This window comes from Bombyx mori, chromosome 24 (assembly GCF_030269925.1).
Source record: "Bombyx mori chromosome 24, ASM3026992v2".
NCBI lineage: Eukaryota > Metazoa > Arthropoda > Insecta > Lepidoptera > Bombycidae > Bombyx > Bombyx mori.
Genome location: NC_085130.1, coordinates 2,524,861 through 2,547,778, shown reverse-complemented (window position 1 = coordinate 2,547,778; position 22,918 = coordinate 2,524,861). Strand labels below are relative to the sequence as shown.

General features: G+C 40.3%; 1 protein-coding gene across 2 annotated transcripts in view; it reads left to right on the top strand.

The window, feature by feature from the left end:
* Nucleotides 1-22,918, top strand: part of LOC101746092 (pleckstrin homology-like domain family B member 1) — a 120,909-nt gene that overhangs the window by 22,217 nt on the left and 75,774 nt on the right. For both annotated transcript variants that reach the window (XM_062675596.1, XM_021346370.3), the window contains exon 2: nt 16,813-16,969. In XM_062675596.1, the coding sequence (XP_062531580.1) occupies nt 16,896-16,969 (74 nt within the window). In that variant the 5' untranslated portion in view covers nt 16,813-16,895. The remainder of the gene's footprint in view (nt 1-16,812; nt 16,970-22,918) is intronic.

The following is a 22,918-nucleotide window of genomic DNA, read 5'->3' as shown; positions in this document are numbered from 1 at the left end:
TCGAAAAGATAAATCTTCTTTTGAATACGTATATAATTATTAATCTTCTATTTAAAGTTTTAAAGTTCGGTTCAGTGAATTATGAATTAATCGACCTATTAATTTAATAAATATTACCAACATAAATACTCAAAATCAGATAATATAGCTTTGACCCTGAGAGCGCAAACCGTCGATAGATCGAGTCTATTAATGCGTATAAAGCGTCGGAATACCGAGTATTACGCTTTTTGATTATAGGTATTATCGACATATACTTGTCTTAGCGCGCACATCTATACCAATACTAATATACTAATAATAATAATATTATAAAGAGGAAAGATTTGTTTGTTTGTTTGTATTAAATAGGCTCCGAAAGTATTGAACCGATTTAAAAAATTCTTTCACTGTTTGGAAGTTACACTATTCCCGAGTGACATAGGCTATAATCTTTTTTCGAAAAAATTAGGGATCCTTACTAAAACTCCAATAATGTAACCCAAGGTGTAAAAACATTACCTAAAATATTCTTTACATCGCGTGCCCTGCCAAAACTAATAATGATAGAATAAAATAATGCACTAAGACTATAGAACACATTATTGTTTACAAAAAGTGTCGCGACAGCATATGTTAGCTATTATAGTTATGCCGCAATAAGTGTTCTATTATTTAAAAAAATAAAACAACGTCATATATCGTTAAAATTTTTGTTCAAGACCCGAGCGGAGCCGGAGCGGGCCGCTAGTGTAAAATCATTTTAATAAGTAAATAACATTTTTTAATAACAGTTTAATATTATTTTGCTGTGAACTTAACATTGATTTTTGTGTTTTTGTTATAAGTTAAAGTTTTTATAAGGGTGTTTTTTTTTTCAAAATTCCTTTACTCATTTTTGAAAAATATTTGATATTAAGCTCAACACAAAAAGTTTAAATTGAAGCCGTTTCATTTTCATCCGAAACACATTTGAAATCACGAGTGAATAATGGAGCTACTTCGCCAGATACGTTGATGGTTAAGTACACTATTATTCCTTCGCTTTTGCCTCCAGTCTGTCTCGGATGAGTCCCGTACAATCTGAGGTTCGGTCGCACCCAATTCATAGGCGGATACGGCGATTTCTTAAAAAAAATATTCTTTCGCTTATAATTTGCACCGCAATAACGACATTGGTTCACATGATTTAGCGATACCCTCCCATTGTTCTCTCTCGTTTGATTACACCATAACTTATAAAGAATTATCATAACAATTGATCGATTAATATAATGTTGAGTTTAAATATTTAAATTAATTGCCAATACAATCGATAGCTTTCGCATATCAATAGTAATTCGCTTTGTGAGATGTGAGACCCCGTGAATAATTTCCGAAAGCTGGTCAGCTTTTCTGTAAAAGTAGTGTGATTTAACTGCTTTTTGTGGGTATAGGCAGATGAATGGGCTCACGGTTCGCCTGATGTGAAGTGCTTATTGGAACTAATAGACATGACGTCACGAAAGCCGCTGCCCACCTTAAGACATGAGGTCTAATTTTTAGCCCACTCAGTTTCTCGTCGGATCTTGTCAGTGGGTCTCGATTTCGATCCGGTGGTAGATTCTGCGTGAGATTCGAATACCGGTACAAAGGCATCGTTCGATATGAATTTACCGGGTCTTTTAGGCAATAACTTATACCCGATCAGCTAGCTAACTGATAGCCGCAATATGAATATTTCTGAGCTACGTCAATGGTAGTCGTATCCTCATAACTTTCTGCCCCCTTCCTAGTTTCAATTATCAAGTAATACATAACGTTTTCGTATCTTCTTATCATAAGCCGTACGTACGAATCCTTTAACCTCTCATACGCATACAGCAACCAGTTTTCTCGCAGATGTTCCATAGTATTTATTCCTCTAAAATTAGCGCATCAAGGAAGCACTAAAACTAGACTATACGCGGTCGTCGCCCCCACTACGAACGAACAGTTAAAGCTGTAGCTGTAATAGACGGTCATACAACTAATTAAAATTAAACCCGGTTACTGTGGTGTTTGTGTGTCGTTATGTTTTACTGTCGTATTGTGAGCACGCTCCGGTTCGATATTCTCGTGTCTATTTCTATCCCTTGTTGAGAACCCTAACCCATAAACACAGTCCACTGAGTTTCTCGTCGCATCTTCTCAGTAGGTCGTGTTTCCGATCTGGTGGTAGATTCTGTGAAGCGCTGCTCTTGCTAGGGTTAGTGTTAGCAAGTCAGCAGGTTAGAGCCCCGAGAGCTCACCTACTCGCTTGGCTACGCTGGCATAGCCTCTAAAGGCTACCAGCTTAGGTAGGGGAAACAAAAGTTGAGCGCATTGTGGTGCAAGACATGATTGAGGGCACAAGGCCGCGCGGCAGATCACCTATACGATGAACCAATCAAATAAAGGCAGCTCTTAATGGTCCTGGCAACAAGTGCTGAAAAGAGAACGCGGTACGCGAAGAATGGCGACGTCTTCTAAAACACACCAGTCTGCTAAGAGTGCAAACGACTGAGAAGCATTCCTATCACATCGTTGAATGAACGAGTATGCTTAATTGTAGACCAAAATAATAATGAAAACAAAACATTCGCTAGAGACGCATAATGAGCGTTCTTATGGCTATGAGTGACTTTTGCCAGATGATCAAAAGATTTACGAAAATAATTTAAAGGGAAGATATTAAACGTGTTGCATTTGTTTACTATACGCATAAGTATTATATCCGTTTTTTTCAGGCGTTGTTAAGGAAATAGTCCAATGTTAATTTATTATTTCTTCTCCATCGCTCCCTCGTTACTGAGGATCGTGACTCCGTTTCAGCTTGTCGACTGCCTGCCTTCATCGGTTCCGATCAGTTGCATGGTGTGGTAAGTGGTCCGTTTTTTTGCTCGGAGATCTAGTCGGACCAACGTTTAGGGCTCCGGCCTCTAGGACGTTTTCCTTCTACTTTTCCAGTGACCATCAGACGTTTCAAGCTATCTACACCTCTGCGGGCAACGTGGCCAAAGTAGCGCATTATGCGTTGCAAGCAGGTGTTAGACAGGCGTTGAGCGTTCTCCATTTTAAGCTGTTGTAGGACCGAGATGCTCGTGCGGTGGGCTGTCCATGGAATCCTTAATAGGCGACGCCAATACCACATTTCATAAGCATCAACTCTGTTTCGGTCCGCTGCTTTTATTGTCCATGTTTCTGCTCCATAGAGAGCGATTGAAAAGACCTCTGAGTGCACAAGATGTGTTTTGGTCCTAATCCTTGCTAATTTATTAGTGTCTATTATATATTTCTGACTCTCAACCCTAATTGTGTTGTGCTTAACGCAGTATGTCCTCTAATCATGGAGCACAGGGATTTGGCAGGTGTTTTAGGACCAGCCACTGGCCTGACGTCAACTCTCGGGTTATATCTTGAGTACTATATACATTTCAATGTGCAATAGAGATTGACTTTTCTTTTTCCTCCTTTGACAATTTAGTATTTGATGATTGAATGGCAGACTTCAAGTAGGTGGTGTCTCTGATAACCACTTTATCAACTGTCTAGTCGTGACTCCGTTTACCCTTCTACGTGATATACAAATTACTTTATCGACGTGTATGTAATAACGTGTTCAGGAATGTAGTGTGTGGTACTTCCTGATGTCTTATAACCTTTTGAGTCAATGTTGTGAGATGTTAGTCTCTCATGCAGCCCTTTGTTTATATATAAGACCACCTAGTCAATGGTGGAATATAAATTAGAAAAATAAAAAAACATGTGTGGTGTCGTGGGACACCGGATTGGAACGAAGTTCCTTATTATTAAAATATTAATTTTAAGTTCTATTCGAGGTATAAAGAAAATAATTATTCGGGTACGCATTTTTTATTATGATTTTTTTATTGATAAAAAAACAAACTACTTTACAAAGTTGTTAACTTTATTTTATTCACAATGATTTATAAAACATATGTAATAATAATATACAAAGAAACAGCTATTTATATGAATAATAATAATAATCGTCATCAGGTAGACTATACATTAAACACTGTATAGCCATCATACTAAGACAATACATAAATAATAAAAAACTTACGTTACGGACGTTTTTTCCCGGTTAGGGCACCCCTCCGCATCGTCTCATAACGAACATCGTTCCAAAAATCTACATAATTCTACTTCATTTAACTCTGAGAATTTCGAATATAAACGTATTGTAGCCAGAAAATTCTACAGTAGAATAACGGTCGTACATACGAAACAATGGGTAAATAAAGCAAGCGGTTACGCCTTCGGATAACCAGCGAGAACTCCTTGCATAGCATTGACCCAGAATATATTTCGTGTGAGGTCAGACACGACCCACTAGTCGTTACCATAATTTATAATAAGACTTATACTAGTGTCAATTTGCTCGGTTAATACAGACCACATGTTGGCGAACCGGAATTATAATCATTAAAATTGACAGGAGTACTTTGGTGAAATTAATGATTTAAACGTGACCTATATAACTAGTCAGGTCATAAGTATTGTCACACAGTAAAAACTTTTCTTTTAGAATGCTGGCCACAAAAAAGTTTATTGAATTCGAATTTCGAATTGTTCATGAAAATAAAAATGTATACTTTTTAGAATTTTACTTATTTTTAAATATGGAGTGGACGCTTAAAGAAGACCGTGTTGCAGTTATTGCGTTGCATCGTTGCGGCTACGCGCCAATTCAAATTTTTAACATACTGAAAAATTTGAATATAACCAAAAGATTCGTTTATCGTACCATCAAACGATACAATGAAGACTCTAGTGTAGATGACAGGTCAAGAAGTGGTCGCCCTCGGTCTGTTAGGACTCCAGCAGTGATAAAAGCTGTGAAGGCGCGAATTCAAAGAAATCCCAAACGTAAGCAGAAACTGTTGGCCCTTCAGATGGGGTTAAGCAGAACCACGGTGAAAAGGGTGTTAAATGAAAACTTAGGGCTTCGGGCATATCGAATAAAAATAGGACATCGTTTGAATGCTCGTCTAATGGACCTGAGACTGAAGAGATGCCGCGCTTTGCTGAAGCGGTACGCGGGAAAAAAATATCGGGAAATTCTTTTTTCGGATGAAAAATTTTTTACCGTAGAAGAGAGCTACAACAAACAAAATGATAAGGTGTACGCACACAGTAGTGAAGAAGCGAGCAACCGTATTCCGCGTGTCCAACGAGGTCATTTTCCATCCTCGCTCATGGTATGGTTGGAAGTTTCTTATTGGGGCTTAACAGAGGTACATTTTTGTGAGAAAGGTGTAAAAACGAATGCAGTTGTGTATCAAAACACAGTCCTGACGAACCTTGTGGAACCTGTTTCTCATACCATGTTCAATAACAGGCACTGGGTATTCCAACAAGATTCGGCGCCAGCTCATAGAGCGAAGAGCACACAAGACTGGCTGGCGGCGCGTGAAATCGACTTCATCCGGCACGAAGACTGGCCCTCCTCCAGTCCAGATTTGAATCCGTTAGATTACAAGATATGGCAACACTTGGAGAAAAAGACGTGCTCAAAGCCTCATCCCAATTTGGAGTCACTCAAGACATCCTTGATTAAGGCAGCCGCCGATATTGACATGGACCTCGTTCGTGCTGCGATAGACGACTGGCCGCGCAGATTGAAGGCCTGTATTCAAAATCACGGAGGTCATTTTGAATAAACTTTAGTGTCATAAGAATCCATGTTTTGTTAAGTTCATTTTGGTATATGAATGGTTACATAATGAATAAACTTGTTTCAATTATTTTACATTAAACATGTGACAGAATTTATGACCTTTTTTTTTTTTTTTTTTTTTTTCGGGTAGAGGGCCGAACCTCCTACGAGGTCAGAACCCGGATGAGGTAGGGGGGCTACCGCGGTCAACACTACAACCAGACGGCGCGGCTCACCCCAAGGACGCCCAGCCGACGGAGCCTTCGAGGCGAATCGAAGGCTCTGAAACGTCGGCCGTCTCGGTACGGCAGCCCGTCGGGCCGCCCAGACGGTGCCGCTGGTGTCCCGGAATACCCCGCTGGACCAGAACCAGCCTGCCGGGTCGGGACGCGATACACCGTCGACCGGTCGCTCTATTCACTCCACGGCAGCGCGCTAGAGTGCTGGTAGCGCGCCGCGCGGCCTCACCCCCTCAGGTCGCCCCTTGACCTTCACCGGGGGGAGGCCGCTACCTACAGGGGCCGGGACGTGCGGGCGTATTCCCGCCTCCGGCCCCCGGCTCGACGGCGACGGATCGGTGCGGAAAGGGAAGAGCTCTCCCTCTCTCGCTCCGCCGCCTCCTTCTGCGAGATGGTGGACTCGCAGAAGTCGAGCATCGCCTTCCAGGACGCGTCGCTGCCGAGCATCGTAGCCACGACGCGCGGCAGCGAGAGGTCCTCTCCTATGACCGCGACGAGGGCGGCGCGTTGCTCGTCGAATCCAGAGCAACGCGCCAATGTATGTTCCGCTGTGTCTTCCTCGTCGCGGTCCGCGCAGTGGTGGCACTGCGCCGTCGGTTCCCTTCCGGCTATTTTGAAAAGGTACCGGCCAAAACAACCATGGCCGGTCAACATTTGCGTCAGCCGGAAGGTGAGGCATCCGCGGTCGCGGCCCACCCAGTCCGCGAGAACCGGGCGGACCGCCTCGACGGTACGGAGGCCGGCCGACGGGTCCGCCAAGGAGAATTTATGACCTGACTAGGTATAGTTTTTTTTCTCTCCGTCGGGTAGTCTGCTGCGTTCATCGACAGTGCGTTTCCAGAGGTCTTTTTTGCCACGTACCATCCGGCTATGGAATGAGCTCCCCTCCATTATTCCCGGGTTAGGTATTTCCCGTGCGCTATGACATCTCCTTCTTCAAACGAGGCTTGTGGAGAGTATTAAGCGGTAGGCAACGGTTTGGCTCTGCCCCTGGCATTGCTGAAGTCAATGGGCGACGGTAACCACTCACCATCAGGTGGGCGTGTGCTCGTCTGCCTACAAGGGCAATAAAAAAAAGTCTTGAATAGTTATTCTACGGCCGCAATCGCGTGCTGCCGTTTTGAAAAAACCTCAGAAAATTTGTCAATAATGTGTCATTAATATGGGCAAATCATTTGACTCCAAATAGTCTCGTAATCCAGAGTTATTTGGCCGACTCTTTTGCTTCATAAACAGATCAGCTTACTACTTTAACATAAGAGGTGCACATAGTTGCCAAGTTTCATACGATTGTGGAAAGGAGAAATTTGAAATAAAATTAGGACTATTTTTAGAATTTTCCGGCAACCCTGCTCGTGTTACTCACAACTAATACTCTCGATTTGAATGCATAATTAATGTCTATTGAGCTCAACGTATGACTGATAGACTCAATGAGGTCAAGTTCACAATATGTTCGTAACATATTGATGGGTTATTAATACAGCCTAGTCATGTTTGTGCCCTTAAATGTATATAGATTGACAGATTTTGATCCATTCGTGAAGTTTCTAGAATGGAAATCACGATATGACGATGCGGAACACCTACCAACCACCAAAACGTAGTGACTATTTTAGAGAATATCTAACGTTGCTTTCAGTAAAGGGCCGCTTTCGTCGGTCTTATTGGGTTAGAAGTACTGACCAAGGTCGTAGGATCAACAACATCGTTACTCTTTGGCTTTTATATCATATTTTGTATTGGATCTATAGCCATCGGAAATGTATCAATAATTTCTTTTCTTTCATTTTACTACTAATGGGGGTATACTTCATCTTCCACTGCCTTTCCAAAGATCATTAGTGCTGTCCACGTTCTTGTTCTAGACTGGTCCTCTCTCGGTGCTCCGTGAGCGCGAAGTCCTTCGTCAAGCGAGGTTTGAAAAGGTGCTTAGCGCTCGGTAGCTTAGCCATGCTGGTTTTGCCATTTTCACGAAATAGCGCCGCGGTCACCAATTTTGCGTACGACAATGGAAACGTTTTCCACTGAACAGGTTTAATTGCTCTGACAGACTGAATGTTTTGTGTTCGGATCATGAATAAGCAAAATTATCTTGAAAATTTCATTAGCGCGATTCAGGCTTTTGTCAAATTTTAGTATGCTCTGTGAGAGCTTCCGCTACAGTGGTATTCGTGGCTACTTGTAATTAACCCCAAGATGTGTCACTTTAAAAGAAGCCATAGTGAATTTTCTTTTCGTTCGAATTTTAATAGGGGCAAATTATCGCATTTACCTATGGAATGTTAACTAATACAATAATTAAAATAATATTAACAAGCTAGTTTCATCTAAATGATATGTTTGGTTCTATGAGAGCTTGCTACATTTTTCATGTTTTCGTCCATTATTTTAGTAATTACGAGAAAGTACTTAGAGATAAAAAAAGGCGACATTCATAACGTGATGTTTCACTAAACACTTCACATCAAGTGCGTCGAGAGCTTGATAACCTTTTTTTTTATTGCCCTTGTAGGCAGACTAGCATACAGCCCACCTTATGGTGAGGGGTTACCGTTGCCCATGGACTTTAGCAATGCCAGGGGCAGAGCCAAGCTGCTGCCTACCGTTAAGGACATGACATAGCGCTCGGGAAACACCGTGGGGGAGAGCTCATTCCAAAGATGGTAGGTGGCAAGAAATATCTCTGGAAACGCACTGTGGATGAACGCAGTGGCTCCAGGTAGTATGGATGAACTCTACTCTGGTGGCGGGCGGTGCTATGGTAAAAACAAGACGATGGTATAATCTCAAACAATTCCTCAGAGCATTTTTTTCTGCAATAAATAATTTCAATAATAAACCAAAACCAGCAACTTTTTTGCGTTTTGTATATTTGTTTTTACTTGTGTGCGCACCGCAATACACCCGGCTATTCGTTCAACTCCAAAGACCGGTCTGCCGTCTTCGGTCTCAAGGTGGCTATAGGCATCGTTAACGCTTAACAAAGACAAGCACAAAACACCTTTTACGTAGCGAGACAGCGGCTCCGCGATGCGGAAAGAAAACATTAAACGCGTGTTTGTACTAAGATTATAATACTCAGCACGTATTCTTACGTAAATACGGTACGATTCATAAGATTACAGCGGTTTTTTTTGTTGGTTATTGTGGCGGGTATGTATAGAAATCAAGATATTTGATAGATTTGATTGATTAACAAGATATTTTACTGGTGGTAGGACTTCTTGAGAGTCCGCACGGGTTGATACCACCGCCCTGCCTATTTCTGCCGTGAAGCAGTAATGCGTTTCGGTTTGAAGGGGGGCAGCCGTTGTACTATACTGAGACCTTAGAACTCATATCTCAAGGTGGGTGGCGACATTTACGTTGTAGATGTCTATGGGCTCCGATAACCACTTAACATGAGGTGGGCCATGAGTTTGTACATCCACCTCATCATCATCATTATAATAACCCACTCAACTATGCAATAAAAAAAAGTTGGCTGTTCATGCATCTAGTAAGGTTGCAATGTATGGAGCCATTACGAAGTTAGCCAGTCGCGTTATATATTGTAATATCCTCGTAAATCAGTGTTCAGCAAGTGTACAGTAAATAATAATAATCTTCCTTTTGTCGTATACCCCCAAATTATAAAATTAGTTTGATTTACGTGAACAATTTTGTGAGTTACATAGGACAGTAAACTTAGCCAGCGGCTCGGCTGTGTTCTCGTTATTGATGTGACTATTTACCATCAGGTATGCTTCCTTAAATGCCAAAAAAAAAACCGGAAAAGCGTGATGATTCATCGATGGCGTGGTGATGATATTTAGAAAGAAGCAACTAGACTTTAGCCACCACATATTATATCAAAATACATATTTTATAATAGAATGGTATAATTGTTCACATCTGTTCAGCTATTGCTCAAAAAACGTACCGATTACATTTCTCAATAATGTATCCATTCAATCTTTAATCAATTAAGATTCTATTCTATAAAGAATACATTCATTCCTACTTTTTTTCGAAATTTAAAGACACTTGATTTAAATTTTATATTGAAATATTAATATTCAATCAATCTTACTTGGTTTGGTTTAAAAAAAATCGGTACAATCAAGTAAATTAACGATTAGCGAATTCGCTGACGCGCATACGATTGGGCCATACATTAATATTTACACATTTGACAGAGTGACGCGATTACGACAGTGCCAGCATTAAAATCACATAATTTAAAATTCCGTACGATCGAAAAGGCGTTTCTGAAGGCACGTGGGCAAACATTCGGAAAGTGACCAAGGCTTTGGTTTACGTTTCTCCACCTTGGCCTCTTTAATGCGGACCTGGTGGGTTTTTAGCTAAAATTTGTGGGTTCTCGTAAGGTAAACAAGTATGGATACCACTGTAATGCAAGAAAAATATATCCAATGATAACATCATCATCATTCTTATATTCTTTACTCGTGGCTGGTGTATTTTCGTGGCCTAACGGATAAGACGTCCGGTGCATTCGTGTTGAGCGATGCGCAACGGTGTTCGAATCTCAAGCGGGTGGTACCAATTTTTCTAATGAAATACGTAACTCAACGAATGTTCACGATTGATTTCCACGGTGAAGGAATAACGTCGTGTAATAAAAATGAAACCCGCAAAATTATAATTTGCATAATTACTGGTGGTAGAACCTCTTGTGAGTCCGTGCGGATGGGTACCACCACCCTGCCTATTTCTGCCGTGAAGCAGTAATGCGTTTCGGTTTGAAGGGTGGGGGAGCCGTTGTAACTATACTTGAGACCTTAGAACTTATATCTCAAGGTGGGTGGCGCATTTACGTTGTGGATGTCTATGGGCTCCATTAACCACTTACAGGTGGGCTGTGAGCTCGTCCACCCAACTAAGCAATAAAAAAAAGTAGGTTAACCTTGACAGAGCAGTCCTGGACATTGGGAATCCTTGTTTATAAAGCCTTGACAGCTGATAGGCATATTTGGTAATCTTATCATCTTGAAAATATCACTGGATTTGTTATGTCTTGTCAATAGTTATTACGCGTTACTAGAACCGAGTTAATTTTAATGTTTTTTTTCCTACCTAAGCTGATAGCCTTGAGAGGCTATTTCAGCAGAACCTTAACTAGTAGGTAAACTCACGGGGCTCAAACCTGACGACGTTGCTAACACGAACCCTAGCAAGAGCCGTGCTTCGCAGAATCTATCACCGGTTCGGAAACGCGACCGACTGAAAAGATCCGGCGAGAAACTCAGTGGGCTGTGTCTAAGGGTTAATTTACTCGTCGAGCCCTTCGTCGTAAGCGACGGGTTCGACGAGAACGGTGACCGGTACTTGAGGTACGTAAAAGCAGCGTTAGTGGATCGGGAGGATCCGAAATGACGTGTTTGGGGCGTTGTCGACTGTTTTCCATTCTTTCCGCAGGATCGGGAATGAATTTTCATGAAAAACATCACCCCAATACTATTCCCACGATACTGTTCCGCAGTTATGTTGGTCGCGCAGATATTCCCGGATTCGATTTAAATACGAGGTCTTAGTAGCTCCCGCTGAACCCTAGGCTCTTGTGCAAACAGACATGAGCAGCTACTTAGATAAGATCTTTCGCTGTCTAAGCAATTACAGTTACGTCTTGCACAATGTTACAAAAAGAACACAGCATCTTAACAAACCTTGTTAATGGTTAGTACTGTACTGAGGTGTATTCGGTAGGCGCGTTACTTAACACCGATTGCGTAATTGTGGATGTTTCTCTATCTAGAATGTTCTTAAGGGTCATTGTTGCGTTTGAACTTCACTACAACGGTAGCAGATTCGGTGTATTTATTGTTATTCGTTGTTATGGTCAATTGAGTTCTCGGTGCGTTTGTCATTACGTGATTGGCGGAGCTCAGATGACTTCACACACAACCTGACTGCTGCATTGTGGTCTGAGGAGGATTGTTTTGGTCCTTGTAGACAGACTAGCCTAGTGCTCAACTAGGGGTGTCTATAGACAACAGCAATGCCAAGGGCGCAGCCAAGCCACCGCCTACCACTGAGTACACTTCTCGAACCTCGTTCGAAGCATTAGCACCTACCCTCCTTAACAAGAGTAATTGTCTAATTGTCTTATATCTAAGTATTGTTTCGATAAATGATAGGAAGGAAGTCAAGTGCATTAATTGCCATCTAGAGCAGATAACAAATATGTTTTTTTTTTTAAAAGCTTACCTTTTTATCCTAAGAGGCTCCTTAAAGTGTCAATGCACACATGCAAGCTGCGTATTTGAATAGGAACTGATGTTTTTGAAGTTAATGACGTAAATGAAACCGGTTCTCAAACTTGCAGCCATACGGTATATGAGTTAAATTTGAAAGATAAAACAAAATGAGATAATTATTCGCGGTTCATCAGATAGCAGTTATCGGTGCTAACGGAGCTAACTTTGAGATTTGAGGTCGATATCTCAATTGTCCTCGGATGTATCTTGCACTAAAATGAGTTTACTTCACGGCATAATAGGCAAGAGAGTGTTTCGAAATTTGACCGTTTTGTTTTTCGCAGCGTCAGTACAATGTTAACCCTCAGACACAGCCCACTGAGTTTCTCGCCGAATCTTCTCAGTGGGTCGCGTTTCCGATCCGGTGGTAGATTCTGCAATGAACGGCTCTTGCTGCTAGGGTTCGTGTTAGCAACGTCGTCAGGTTTGAGCCCCGTGAGCTCACCTACTAGTTAAGGTTCCGTTGAAATAGCCTCTCAAGGCTGATAAGCTTAGGTAGGAAAAAAATATGTTATTTTTCTGAATTAAATCACATCTGTACTATGAAGACGAAGACACATAATTAACCATCGAACGAATTCTCAGACGGTAATCAATTGAACTAAAATCGAATCGTAATAAAATGTAAATAAATTGTTGTGTTTTTTTACGCTAATAGAAATATTGGCTCGAATTTAAAATCGTTGGCTAATCACATTGAACATAGCACTTTGTGTTCGTGTGCCGAAATTATATAGCTAATTGAGGAAAGGCAAAAAAATACTAAAATCTTTGCAGTGATTGGTGGAAGAGCTCTCGGTCAACCTGATGTTAAGTTGTTACTGGAGTCCGCTGTCATGATACGGTCCCTACGCGTTTGCGTGATTATCTTCATTTAAGTCCAATAAAAATAGTCTCGCATTAACACTAAGAATTTACTGGTGGTAGGACGTCTTGTGAGCCCACACGGGTAGGTACCACCACCCTGCCTGATTCTGCTGTGAAGCAGTACTGCGTTTCGGTTTGAAGGGTGGGGCAGCCGTTGTACTATCAAAACTGAGACCTCAGAAATATTATCTCAAGGCATGAGGCGCCATTTACGTTGTAGACGTCTATGGTCTCCGGTAACCACTTAACATTAGGTGCGCCGTGAGCTCATCCAACTACCTAAGCAAAAAAAAAAAAAACTTGAAAACGTCTCCCGTAATCTGATCAATTTCTGCCCATTAAATGTGAAGGAACTATTGTGTTTCACCGTAAACAATTCATATAGCAGTGTCCGACACACATTACCGATCTAAAACGAGACCCGTTATTGGAGCGATGCTCTCGATGTGACGTAATAGGAAGTGTCCCGACAGCTAGCGTTTGGTGTCGTGAAAACTTTGTTGGCTTAGATCGGCGGAGAGATCGCGGCGTGCTTCAAATGCTTTTCGTAACGGTTGAGCTTTTGCATAGATCGAACGCAAGGTCGATCATGAGCAGTTGTTAATGAATGCGCCAGTAAAATCATACCTGCTCTCAAAGCTGTCGCAGAAATAGGCAGGATGGTGGTTCTTACCAACAAGTACAATATGCTCGCAACCTGCCCCATTATCAGGTAATATCTGATGCTTAGATAATCCTAATACTGTAATAATTTTATTTTTGCATTCGTAATTCCGTTGAATTGCATAAAAACTAGCGGAACATATAACTTTGTATATCGCGAAAGAAATAGGAACAGGATGGCTGTGTGACCACTACAAAAAAAAAAGATCGATTTAATTATTTTTTATTTTGCTTAGCACGATTTTTTTATGATTGAGAGATTACTGGTCGCCCGTCGGCCTTTCCAATTCCTATCAGGGAGTATCTGATGCTTAGCTAATCCTAATACTGTAATAATTTTATTTTTGCATTCTTAATTCTGTTGAATTACATAAACACTAGCGGAACATATAATTTTGTATGTCGCGAAAGAAATAGGGTGGTTCGGAACTGTGTGCTACCACTACAAAAAAAAAAGATCGATTTTATTTTTTGGAATTTTATTTGGGACGATTTTTTTTATGATAGGGGAATTACTTGTGGCCCGGAAGAATTTTCAGTTTCACCAGGACAGGTGAGCGAGCAAGGGCTCAGCCAGGAGCGGTGGGGTTTGCAAACAGCCACCCGAGCGCACCTCCAAAGGAGACCTAACAACTCAAGAGTAACTGCTTCGCGAATGAATCTACTACCGGATCGGAATCGCGACCCGCTGATCCGGCGAGAAACTCAGCGGGCTGATGTTTAGGTTAAGTTACGAATTTTGAATAAACAAGCATGCATTACGTATTTTCATCATGCCCCGGTCATCGTTCTCGTCAAACCCGTCGCTTGCGACGAAGGGCTCGGCGTGTAAATTGACCCTCAGACACAGCCCACTGATTTTCTCGCCGGATCTTCTCAGTGGGTCGCGTTTCCGATCCGGTGGTAGATTCTGCGAAGCACGACCTTCTAGCTAGGGTTCGTGTAAGAAACATCGTCAGGTTCGAGCCCCGTGAGCTCACCTACTAGTTAAGGTTACGCTGATATGGTCTCTCTAGACCATCAGCTTAGGTAGGTCGAATAAAAAAACTTATCATGCCAACATCAAGTTCGAATAGAAACGTTGTAACGGAACGTAAACAAATTTAATTGCAGTAACGGTTTAACCTCATTGAACCCGGTAAAACACCGGAAGTACACTCGCCGACGGAGTCCTTAACGAGGCAAAATATAGTACATAGTTATGTTTACTGAACCCGACAGTACCTAGTTTATTTTAAAACGGAATTATCGATATCAAAGATCGAATTTAGGGTTGGTGATTATAATTTTTTTTTTTGTAATTTCTACACTTACTGGTTCTGATTTAAAGCAGAAGACAATCTTTGAACGATGAGTTTTCCTTCTCTTTATTTCGAGACGATATATTTAAATTTAATATTTATAAGTTATCCCAATTTTTTTCCTACATATACTGGTAAACTAGGGGGCAATGCCAGCGTAACCGAGTAGGTGAGCTCGCGGGGCTCTAACTTGACGACGTTGCTAACACTAGCTCTAACAAGAGCAGTGCTTCGCTGAATCTACCACTGGAACAGAAACGCGACTCCGAAATTAAAAAAAAAAAATCAATTCGGAAAATTCTGAGAATTGAATTAAAACTGTCGGATTACTATCCTTATTACATAGCAGACTTAACCTAATAGGTTTATGACTCTAATAAAGAATTAAAAAAAAATGCAACACATGCGCAAAATTATTTGGCATTGATGTATGTTAGTAAGTTTCTGTGAGCCCCCGTGACTTGTTACGGCGATTAGCTGTTTGAGTTCTCGAATTCATTAAGCGCCGGAAGTCAAATCCTTAACAATGTATCCTTAACTGTAAGTACGAATATAGCATAATGTTATGCAATGTGAACGCGTTTAAAGTTTAGGGATGACGATGTGAAATAAATAAATTTCTTATAAAATAGGTATATTTTGAAGTGAAAACTTCTTTAGAATCGTTGTGATTTCAAACCGGATGCAACGGAAAAAACGACAGGTAAAAGACACAAATACAAAAATATGTAGGATGAAGCCAGCAAAGAATGAGACAGAAATATACATACTATTTAATACAGCGCCATCTGTGATGATGTGATTTTTTAATACTAACGTGTGTATGAAAGCTCTTGTAGTGAATTTGAATTTAGGATTATACGTGAAATTAAAATATCAATTCACAGAGGGCGCTACCTTACAATTATTTACTAATGATAAAATTTTACGTATACTTAAGACGTTTAGGATAATTGTATTTTAATTTTGGAAGGTTTCACTTCTACCACGTGTGAATTGTACACATGTAATTTTTTATTTTATGTACTGTTGGTAGGACCTCTTGTGAGTTCGCACGGGTAGGTACCACCACTCCGCCTATTTCTACGGTGAAGCAGTAATGCGTTTCGGTTTGAAGGGTGGAGCAGCCGTTGTAACTATATTGAGACCTTAGAACTTATATCTCAAGGTGGGTGGCGCATTTACGTTGTAGATGTCTATGAGCTCCAGTAACCACTTAACGCCAGGTGGGCTGTGAGCTCTTCCACCCATCTAAGCAATAAAAAAAATGTATGATACACAAAGGAATATCTATGATAATACCATCCACATATAATACAACTGGTAGATCGCGAGTGTTTTCAGTTAATCGTTGTTATCTAAAGCAATTAACGTTGGTTGGGTATATTTATTATAAGTCCAGCTGAAGGCAAACAGTGAACATTTTGTAACTTAGATTAAGATAAAAAGTTTCTCTGAGAAAATAAACGTCTAGGAATTTGTAATGCATGGTTTAGTAAATTGAACTACTGAATACTATGAACTATAGTATTAATACTGTTTGCGTAAAATAAAAGAGATTCTTTTTCACACACCCTATCTCATCCAGCTACGAACTTAGGAGTCCGAGGTCCGAGGTCCGAATACCGAACACTCTGGTTGTATTAATAAAATAGGTTAGGTGATGGTCACGTGTGATAAATAGCACATAAAAAAAAGTTACTAAAATAAATTAATTGTTAAAAAACTTGACAACCCTACGTGTTTCCAAGCTACGCATTTCACCGTCGACCGGTAGGTAACGCGCGACGAATTCAGAATCACCTTTTCGTTTACAGAACGATGACGTCACGCCGCCGTTCCGACACGACGTGATCCGATTGGTGCTGGCGTCTTCACGCCTCGTCCTGATTCGCGGAAAATGTCCGGTCTACAGACGAGAAACGAGGATAACATCAATGGGGTCGACGTTCGGGAGCAGGGAAGCGCTTTGAGGTGAGTCTGTAGCGACATCTGTGCGTTGTTGTGGAGAACTTCTGAATCGCGCTTACGAGATTTCCAAGTTGTCTTATAAATACGCCTGACAAATAATGGAGTGTGGCACGTCATTTCGGATCCTCCCGATCCACTAACGGTGCTAATAGGTACCTCAAGCACCGGTCACCGTTCTCGTCGAACCCGTCGCTTGCGACGAAAGGCTCGACGAGTAAATTAACCCTCAGACACAGCCCACTGAGTTTCTCGCCGGATCTTCTCAGTGGGTCGCGTTTCCGATCCGGTGGTAGATTCTGCGAAGCACGGCTCTTGCTAGGGTTCGTGTTAGCAACGTCGTCAGGTTTGAGCCCCGTGAGGTCACCTACTAGTTAAGGTTCCGCTGATATAGCCTCTCAAGGCTATCAGCTTAGGGAGGGAAAAAAAAATTGAGTGTGGGATCCACTAATAGTGCTTTTAGGTACCTCAAGTACTGGTCACCGTTCTTGTCGAACCCGTCGCTTACGATGAAGGACTCTTCGAGCAAATTAACCCTCAGATGTTGAAAGATTCCATCCGTATTTATTCCCTGCCTATTCGCTGGTTCTGTGGAGCCATTTCAGGTACACCCGGACGACATTCATGCGAACAAGCATTTTTTTATTGCCCTCGAAGGCAGACGAACACATGTCCCACCTGATGGTGCGTGGTTACCGTCGCCCATGGACTTCAGCAATGCCAGGGGCAGAACCAACCCGCTGCCTACCGATAATTACAATCAAAGCGCGTTAAAAATTAAAGAGAAGAAAATGAACAATTAATTGAAAGTGTAAAGCAATTTTATAGTGAGTTTTCACTTCAAGCCGCAAACGGCCGGCTGTTTCGATCGTTCCGATTAGATTATTCAATAAAATTCACCTACAGTCTAATTTGGACGCTGCGAAACTCTACTTTAAGGTACATTTTAAAACGAATCGAAACTAGTAATTTTCCCAGGGGTGCTCAACGAACTGAAAAATTGCAAGCCGCCATAAGAATATTAATTTAACGCTATGAATTTGTTTGTTCGGTTTTTTTTTTTGGACTAAAATCTACATAGAAAGTGTTCTGCTGATATTTTTTTTATTGCTTAGATGGGTGGACGAGCTCACAGCCCACCTGGTGTTAAGTGGTTACTGGAACCCATAGACATCCACAACGTAAATGCGCCACCCACCTTGAGATATAAGTTCTAAGGTCTCAAGTATAGTTACAACGGCTGCCCTACCCTTCAAACCGAAACGCATTACTGCTTCACGGCAGAAATAGACAGGGTGGTGGTACCCACCAACGCGGACTCACAAGAGGCCTTACCACCTGTAAAAAATTGATATTAGCGTCAGTGGCGCTGGAGCACACAACCCTTTTTTGTAGGGATGTAAAAGCCAAATTTAGGTCACAACTAATTTCACGTAACAGTTGGAAAAATACTAATCAAACATATATTTCGAGAATTTCACATATCACACCTTTAGGGTTAAAGTGCCTTAACTAAAAGTAATTAGAAAATGAGTTTAGAAAGTAGGTACACTTTTAGTCTATTTTAAATCAAGCGCATACCTTAAACTTTAAGATATGCGCTTTAAGGCTTAAAGTATTAAAATCAAAATTGAAAAATTACAATTCCTCAGTTATATTCTTGGCGTTTACCAAAAAAAACAAGGATTTTGGATTTAGCTACTTCATTTCTAAAGGTGAGATATATATCCATATTTATTAATGAACACTACGATTTTGATCAAATATAACTCCTATTCTAACTATATAACACACATAAAAATCATTACTAAACACGCAAACATTAATAATCTAACTAATCAGTTAAAATTATCTATATGCAATTAAGGCGGCTGTGGTTAGTAGTTAGTTGTAAACAGAAATTTTTACCAGCACAATTATTAATTACGACAATTACAATAATAATTGCTGTCATTGAGGTCAATGACACCTAGATAAGTCGATTATAAATTATGAAAACGAAAATAGGAACTTAATCGATATTATTATTTACCGCTTATAATTTATTATGCTAGTATGCTTGGTTTATGCACCGCCAGAGACAATAATGGATGGAGAAAAATCGTGCGTGCGAAGGTGATACAAAAGGGTGGTCACGACCCTCAGCAATGAGGAATACGACGCAAGGAGAGCTTGGTTTTTAAATCAATATGTATATTTTTAAACCGTAAAAAAAACTCATAATGAAATGCCGTTTTTTTAAAAATCTTAGTGTGCTTAGTGCGAGTTTTTTAACGTTCTCGATAGCGTAAACGTTAACTCAAATTTGTATGCAGTTGGAACAGCGCCCCTATCGGCAAACATAGGCAAACGTTCCAACTCCATATAAATTTAAGTTAACTTTTACGTTATCGAGAACGTTAAAAAACTCGCACTGAGCACACTGGTGGTAGTAGTCATGATCTGTTTATTGGGCTCGTTTGCCCGAATTTGCTTGGGTGTTTGGGTGCCGGGGCAAATGGCATCGGTTACGGGCGTCGCGATATATATGGCATACGAAATTTTGAATGATTACGCAGGCTATTACAGTCTGAAATGTTTTATCTAGGAGCAGAACTCTCTTGTGTACTGTCGGCAAACTTTTTTGTTTTTCGAATTTGAATCATGTTGTCGTACTCTGGCTAAGCCCTTGCTTCTGGCAGAGCCATTGCTCGCCCACATGTCCTGGTGAAACTGGAAAGGCTTTCGGGCCACCAGTAATACTTCCTTCATAAAAAATATTGTTGTTAATAAATGCTCCACCAAAGTACAACTTAAAACTTTATTAACGCTTAGAACACTTAAAATTCTCAATTCACTTCTTCCGCTTTGCTTCAGGTGATCCGTTCGCTGTTTCGCTTCGAGTAGTTCCGATTACCAAACAACTGCGTGCCATCTCTGCAACGCTTTGATAGTGGATACGGCAGTCCTAGAATCGTCGAGAACATTCCTCACAATTCGAGTACCTTCGATGTGTGTTTCCGCTATCTGACAACAGATGGCGTTGTACTTCTCGTGCGTTGTAGATGTTCCTAGATCCTTCTATATTCGTTCGGCTATTCGGCGATAGATGGCGTTACTCTTACCGGCGTAACAATATATAAAAAAATGGTCGTACATTTCAAATGAAATGCAACGGGGTTGTTTAATGGCTTCAAGGACCACCCCTATAACCACCCCTCATGGGTGGTTTGAGGTCAAATCTAGCGTTTCGTATTACGTGGTGGTCATGGAAAGTACCACGTAAATCTCTGCTTTGAAACCTTAATAAAACAAATTATTAATATCGATTAAAGGCGATTAAGAAAATCATAATTTTAAAACGGATGATATGATATATTATTATGTCGAAAATGGTCACAAACTAAACAGGAGAAAATTAGATGAGTTGGGAATTGGTCGATTTAAAATCGAAGAAAAACTATCGCAATCAATATAGGACATAAAAAAAGGAGTCTAATATATTTCCTGTTACATAACTTATTCCTGATTTTATACCAGAAGAGATTGAAGATTAGAGAAAAGAAAAAGAAATGAAATGAAAATTTTTTTTTCAATTCCTAGGTGAGAGATGTAAAGAAAAACCTTTAGTTTAAAATAAATATGTATTTTCTTAGACATATTGATTGATTTGTCTGTCAAATGCAATGAAGACTTTTATTATTGTTTAATCAATCCAGAATATTCGAAATCGTTGTGTACGTATCTTTTAAGTTTATTTCAGCTTGATTTATAGAAAAGAGTACATTCATTTTTTATTTTAGAACCGTCACTCCGACTAACATCTGCCACCAATAAACAGTGCCATAAAAATAAACACACAACATTAATAAACGTGAAAAACGCTTCCTTAAAAAGCCGCACTCCCCAGAGCTTCTCGTCATAGAGGAAGCAATCTTTAACAGAAGCGACATCAAAAGAGACGCGCCGTTCTTTCGATTGGCCAACGAAATAAACAAATACGGAGGCGGAACAATTAAACTGAATTGATGCAACCGCGAGGTCGTCGAACCTATTCGTCGTATTCCTGGTGCGGGACATAGATTAAAGATCTCCGTAGACAGGTCACCCGGTTAGACTTCCTTTGTTTGGCTTTTCGCAGCTCTGTATAACGGTTCGTAAACGCTATTTTATGGCTGTATTAATCACGGTTTTTTTTTCGTTTTCAAATACCGTCAATCTTGTTTGTGGATCAGTTCAATGAATAATGTTAGCTTTGTGCCACTTTTGCGCTTTTATTCGCGTCTCATATTTATGTCACGCTAATAAAATCTATATTTCTTATTTAACAATGTAGATCGAGGTAATTGATCGATCAATGAATAATAAAAGTAGTGCATCAAAACTAATTCAGAACTCGAGACGTGTTTGGTTTTTCCTAGAAGGCTCGAACTGCATATGTTTGCCTTATAGTGTCAAATTAAAATAAAATAGGATTCCTACTTTGGGTGAATAGAAAAGTATCCTAACTAATATTAAAAAAAACTTGCAAGTTCAAGTTAGTTTTACAGGAATTAGATTCAGGTAATAATATAATGAAAATAATGAACGTAATAGTAAATGTTGCTTTAATTACGTACAAAATTATTATTAAGTAGTTACTGGTGGTAGGGAGTTTTGTGAGTCCGCACGGATAGGTACCACCACCCTGCTTATTTTTGCCGTGAAGCAGTAATGCGTTTTGGTTTGAAAGGTAAGGTAAGGCAGTACTGTAAAAACGGGGACTTAGAACTCATATCTCGAGATGGACGAACGCCTTGATGTTGTTGATGTCTATGAGCTCCGATAACCACTTAACACCAGGTGGGCCGTGATCTCGATCACCCATCTTAGCAATAAATAAATAAAAAAGTTACAACCGGCCCGATTTGCTAGCCAATCCTTGATTTACCTCCGATCCCATCGCTACTAAACTACACAGGTTCATTCCCTAGACCGGTCCGAAGATTTCCTGATAATATCACGTAAATCGGTCAAGCCTGTCCGAAGTCTACAGGGAACATACACACATCGACTTTTATGTATATAGATTATCGAGAATTTTTTGCTGGTGGTAGGACCTCTTGTGAGTCCGCAAGGGTAGGTACCACCACCCCGACTATTTCTGCCGTGAAGCAGTAATGCGTTTCGGTTTGAAAGGTGGGGCAGCCGTTGTAACTATACTAAGACCTTAGAACTTATATCTCAAGGTGGGTGGTGCATTTACGTCGTAGATGTCAATGGATTCCAGTAGCCACTTACCAGGTGGGCTGCGAGCTAGTCCACCCATCAAGACAATAAATAAATAAAAAACTTATATAAATATTAGCCTATCCATTAAGTGCATGTATTTTCTATATGGATACCAAGTTTCAAGTCAATCGGATGCATAGTTCAGTAGTTATAACGGAACATCCGTAAAAACCACTGTAGATTTATATATTAGTATAGATAGGGCAACCCTTTACGACATTGCAGTTTATGAGTTCTTATGAGTAAATATGTTTAGTTCTGTAGTATTTTTTATTGAATACGTTGACGATCCACTTGATTATGATCATAGTCGCTTATGGACATATGTAATGTCAGTGGCATAGCCAGTAGCGTATTGCTGATAAAAGTGCGTAACATATCTATCTACCTCAGTGATTCTCTACCACTGTTCCGCGGCACTTTTGTGTGCCGCGAAATTTCAAAAGTGTGCCGCCAAATTTTGCCAATATATAATGATGTTAATATTATTAAATTATATCAAATATTTTTTTTTTATTATTAGCTTGTAATATACCCTTTTTAAACGTTTAAATATTATTAGAGCATATATTAGTTTATTTCGTATATTTAATGTTTTTTTTATAAACGTTTTATGCAGTGTTTTAGAAAGTAAATAGTTTAAATCTTTTTCTTTGTGTGCCGCCAAATTTTAAAATCGTTTAATGTGTGCCGCCAAATTTTAAA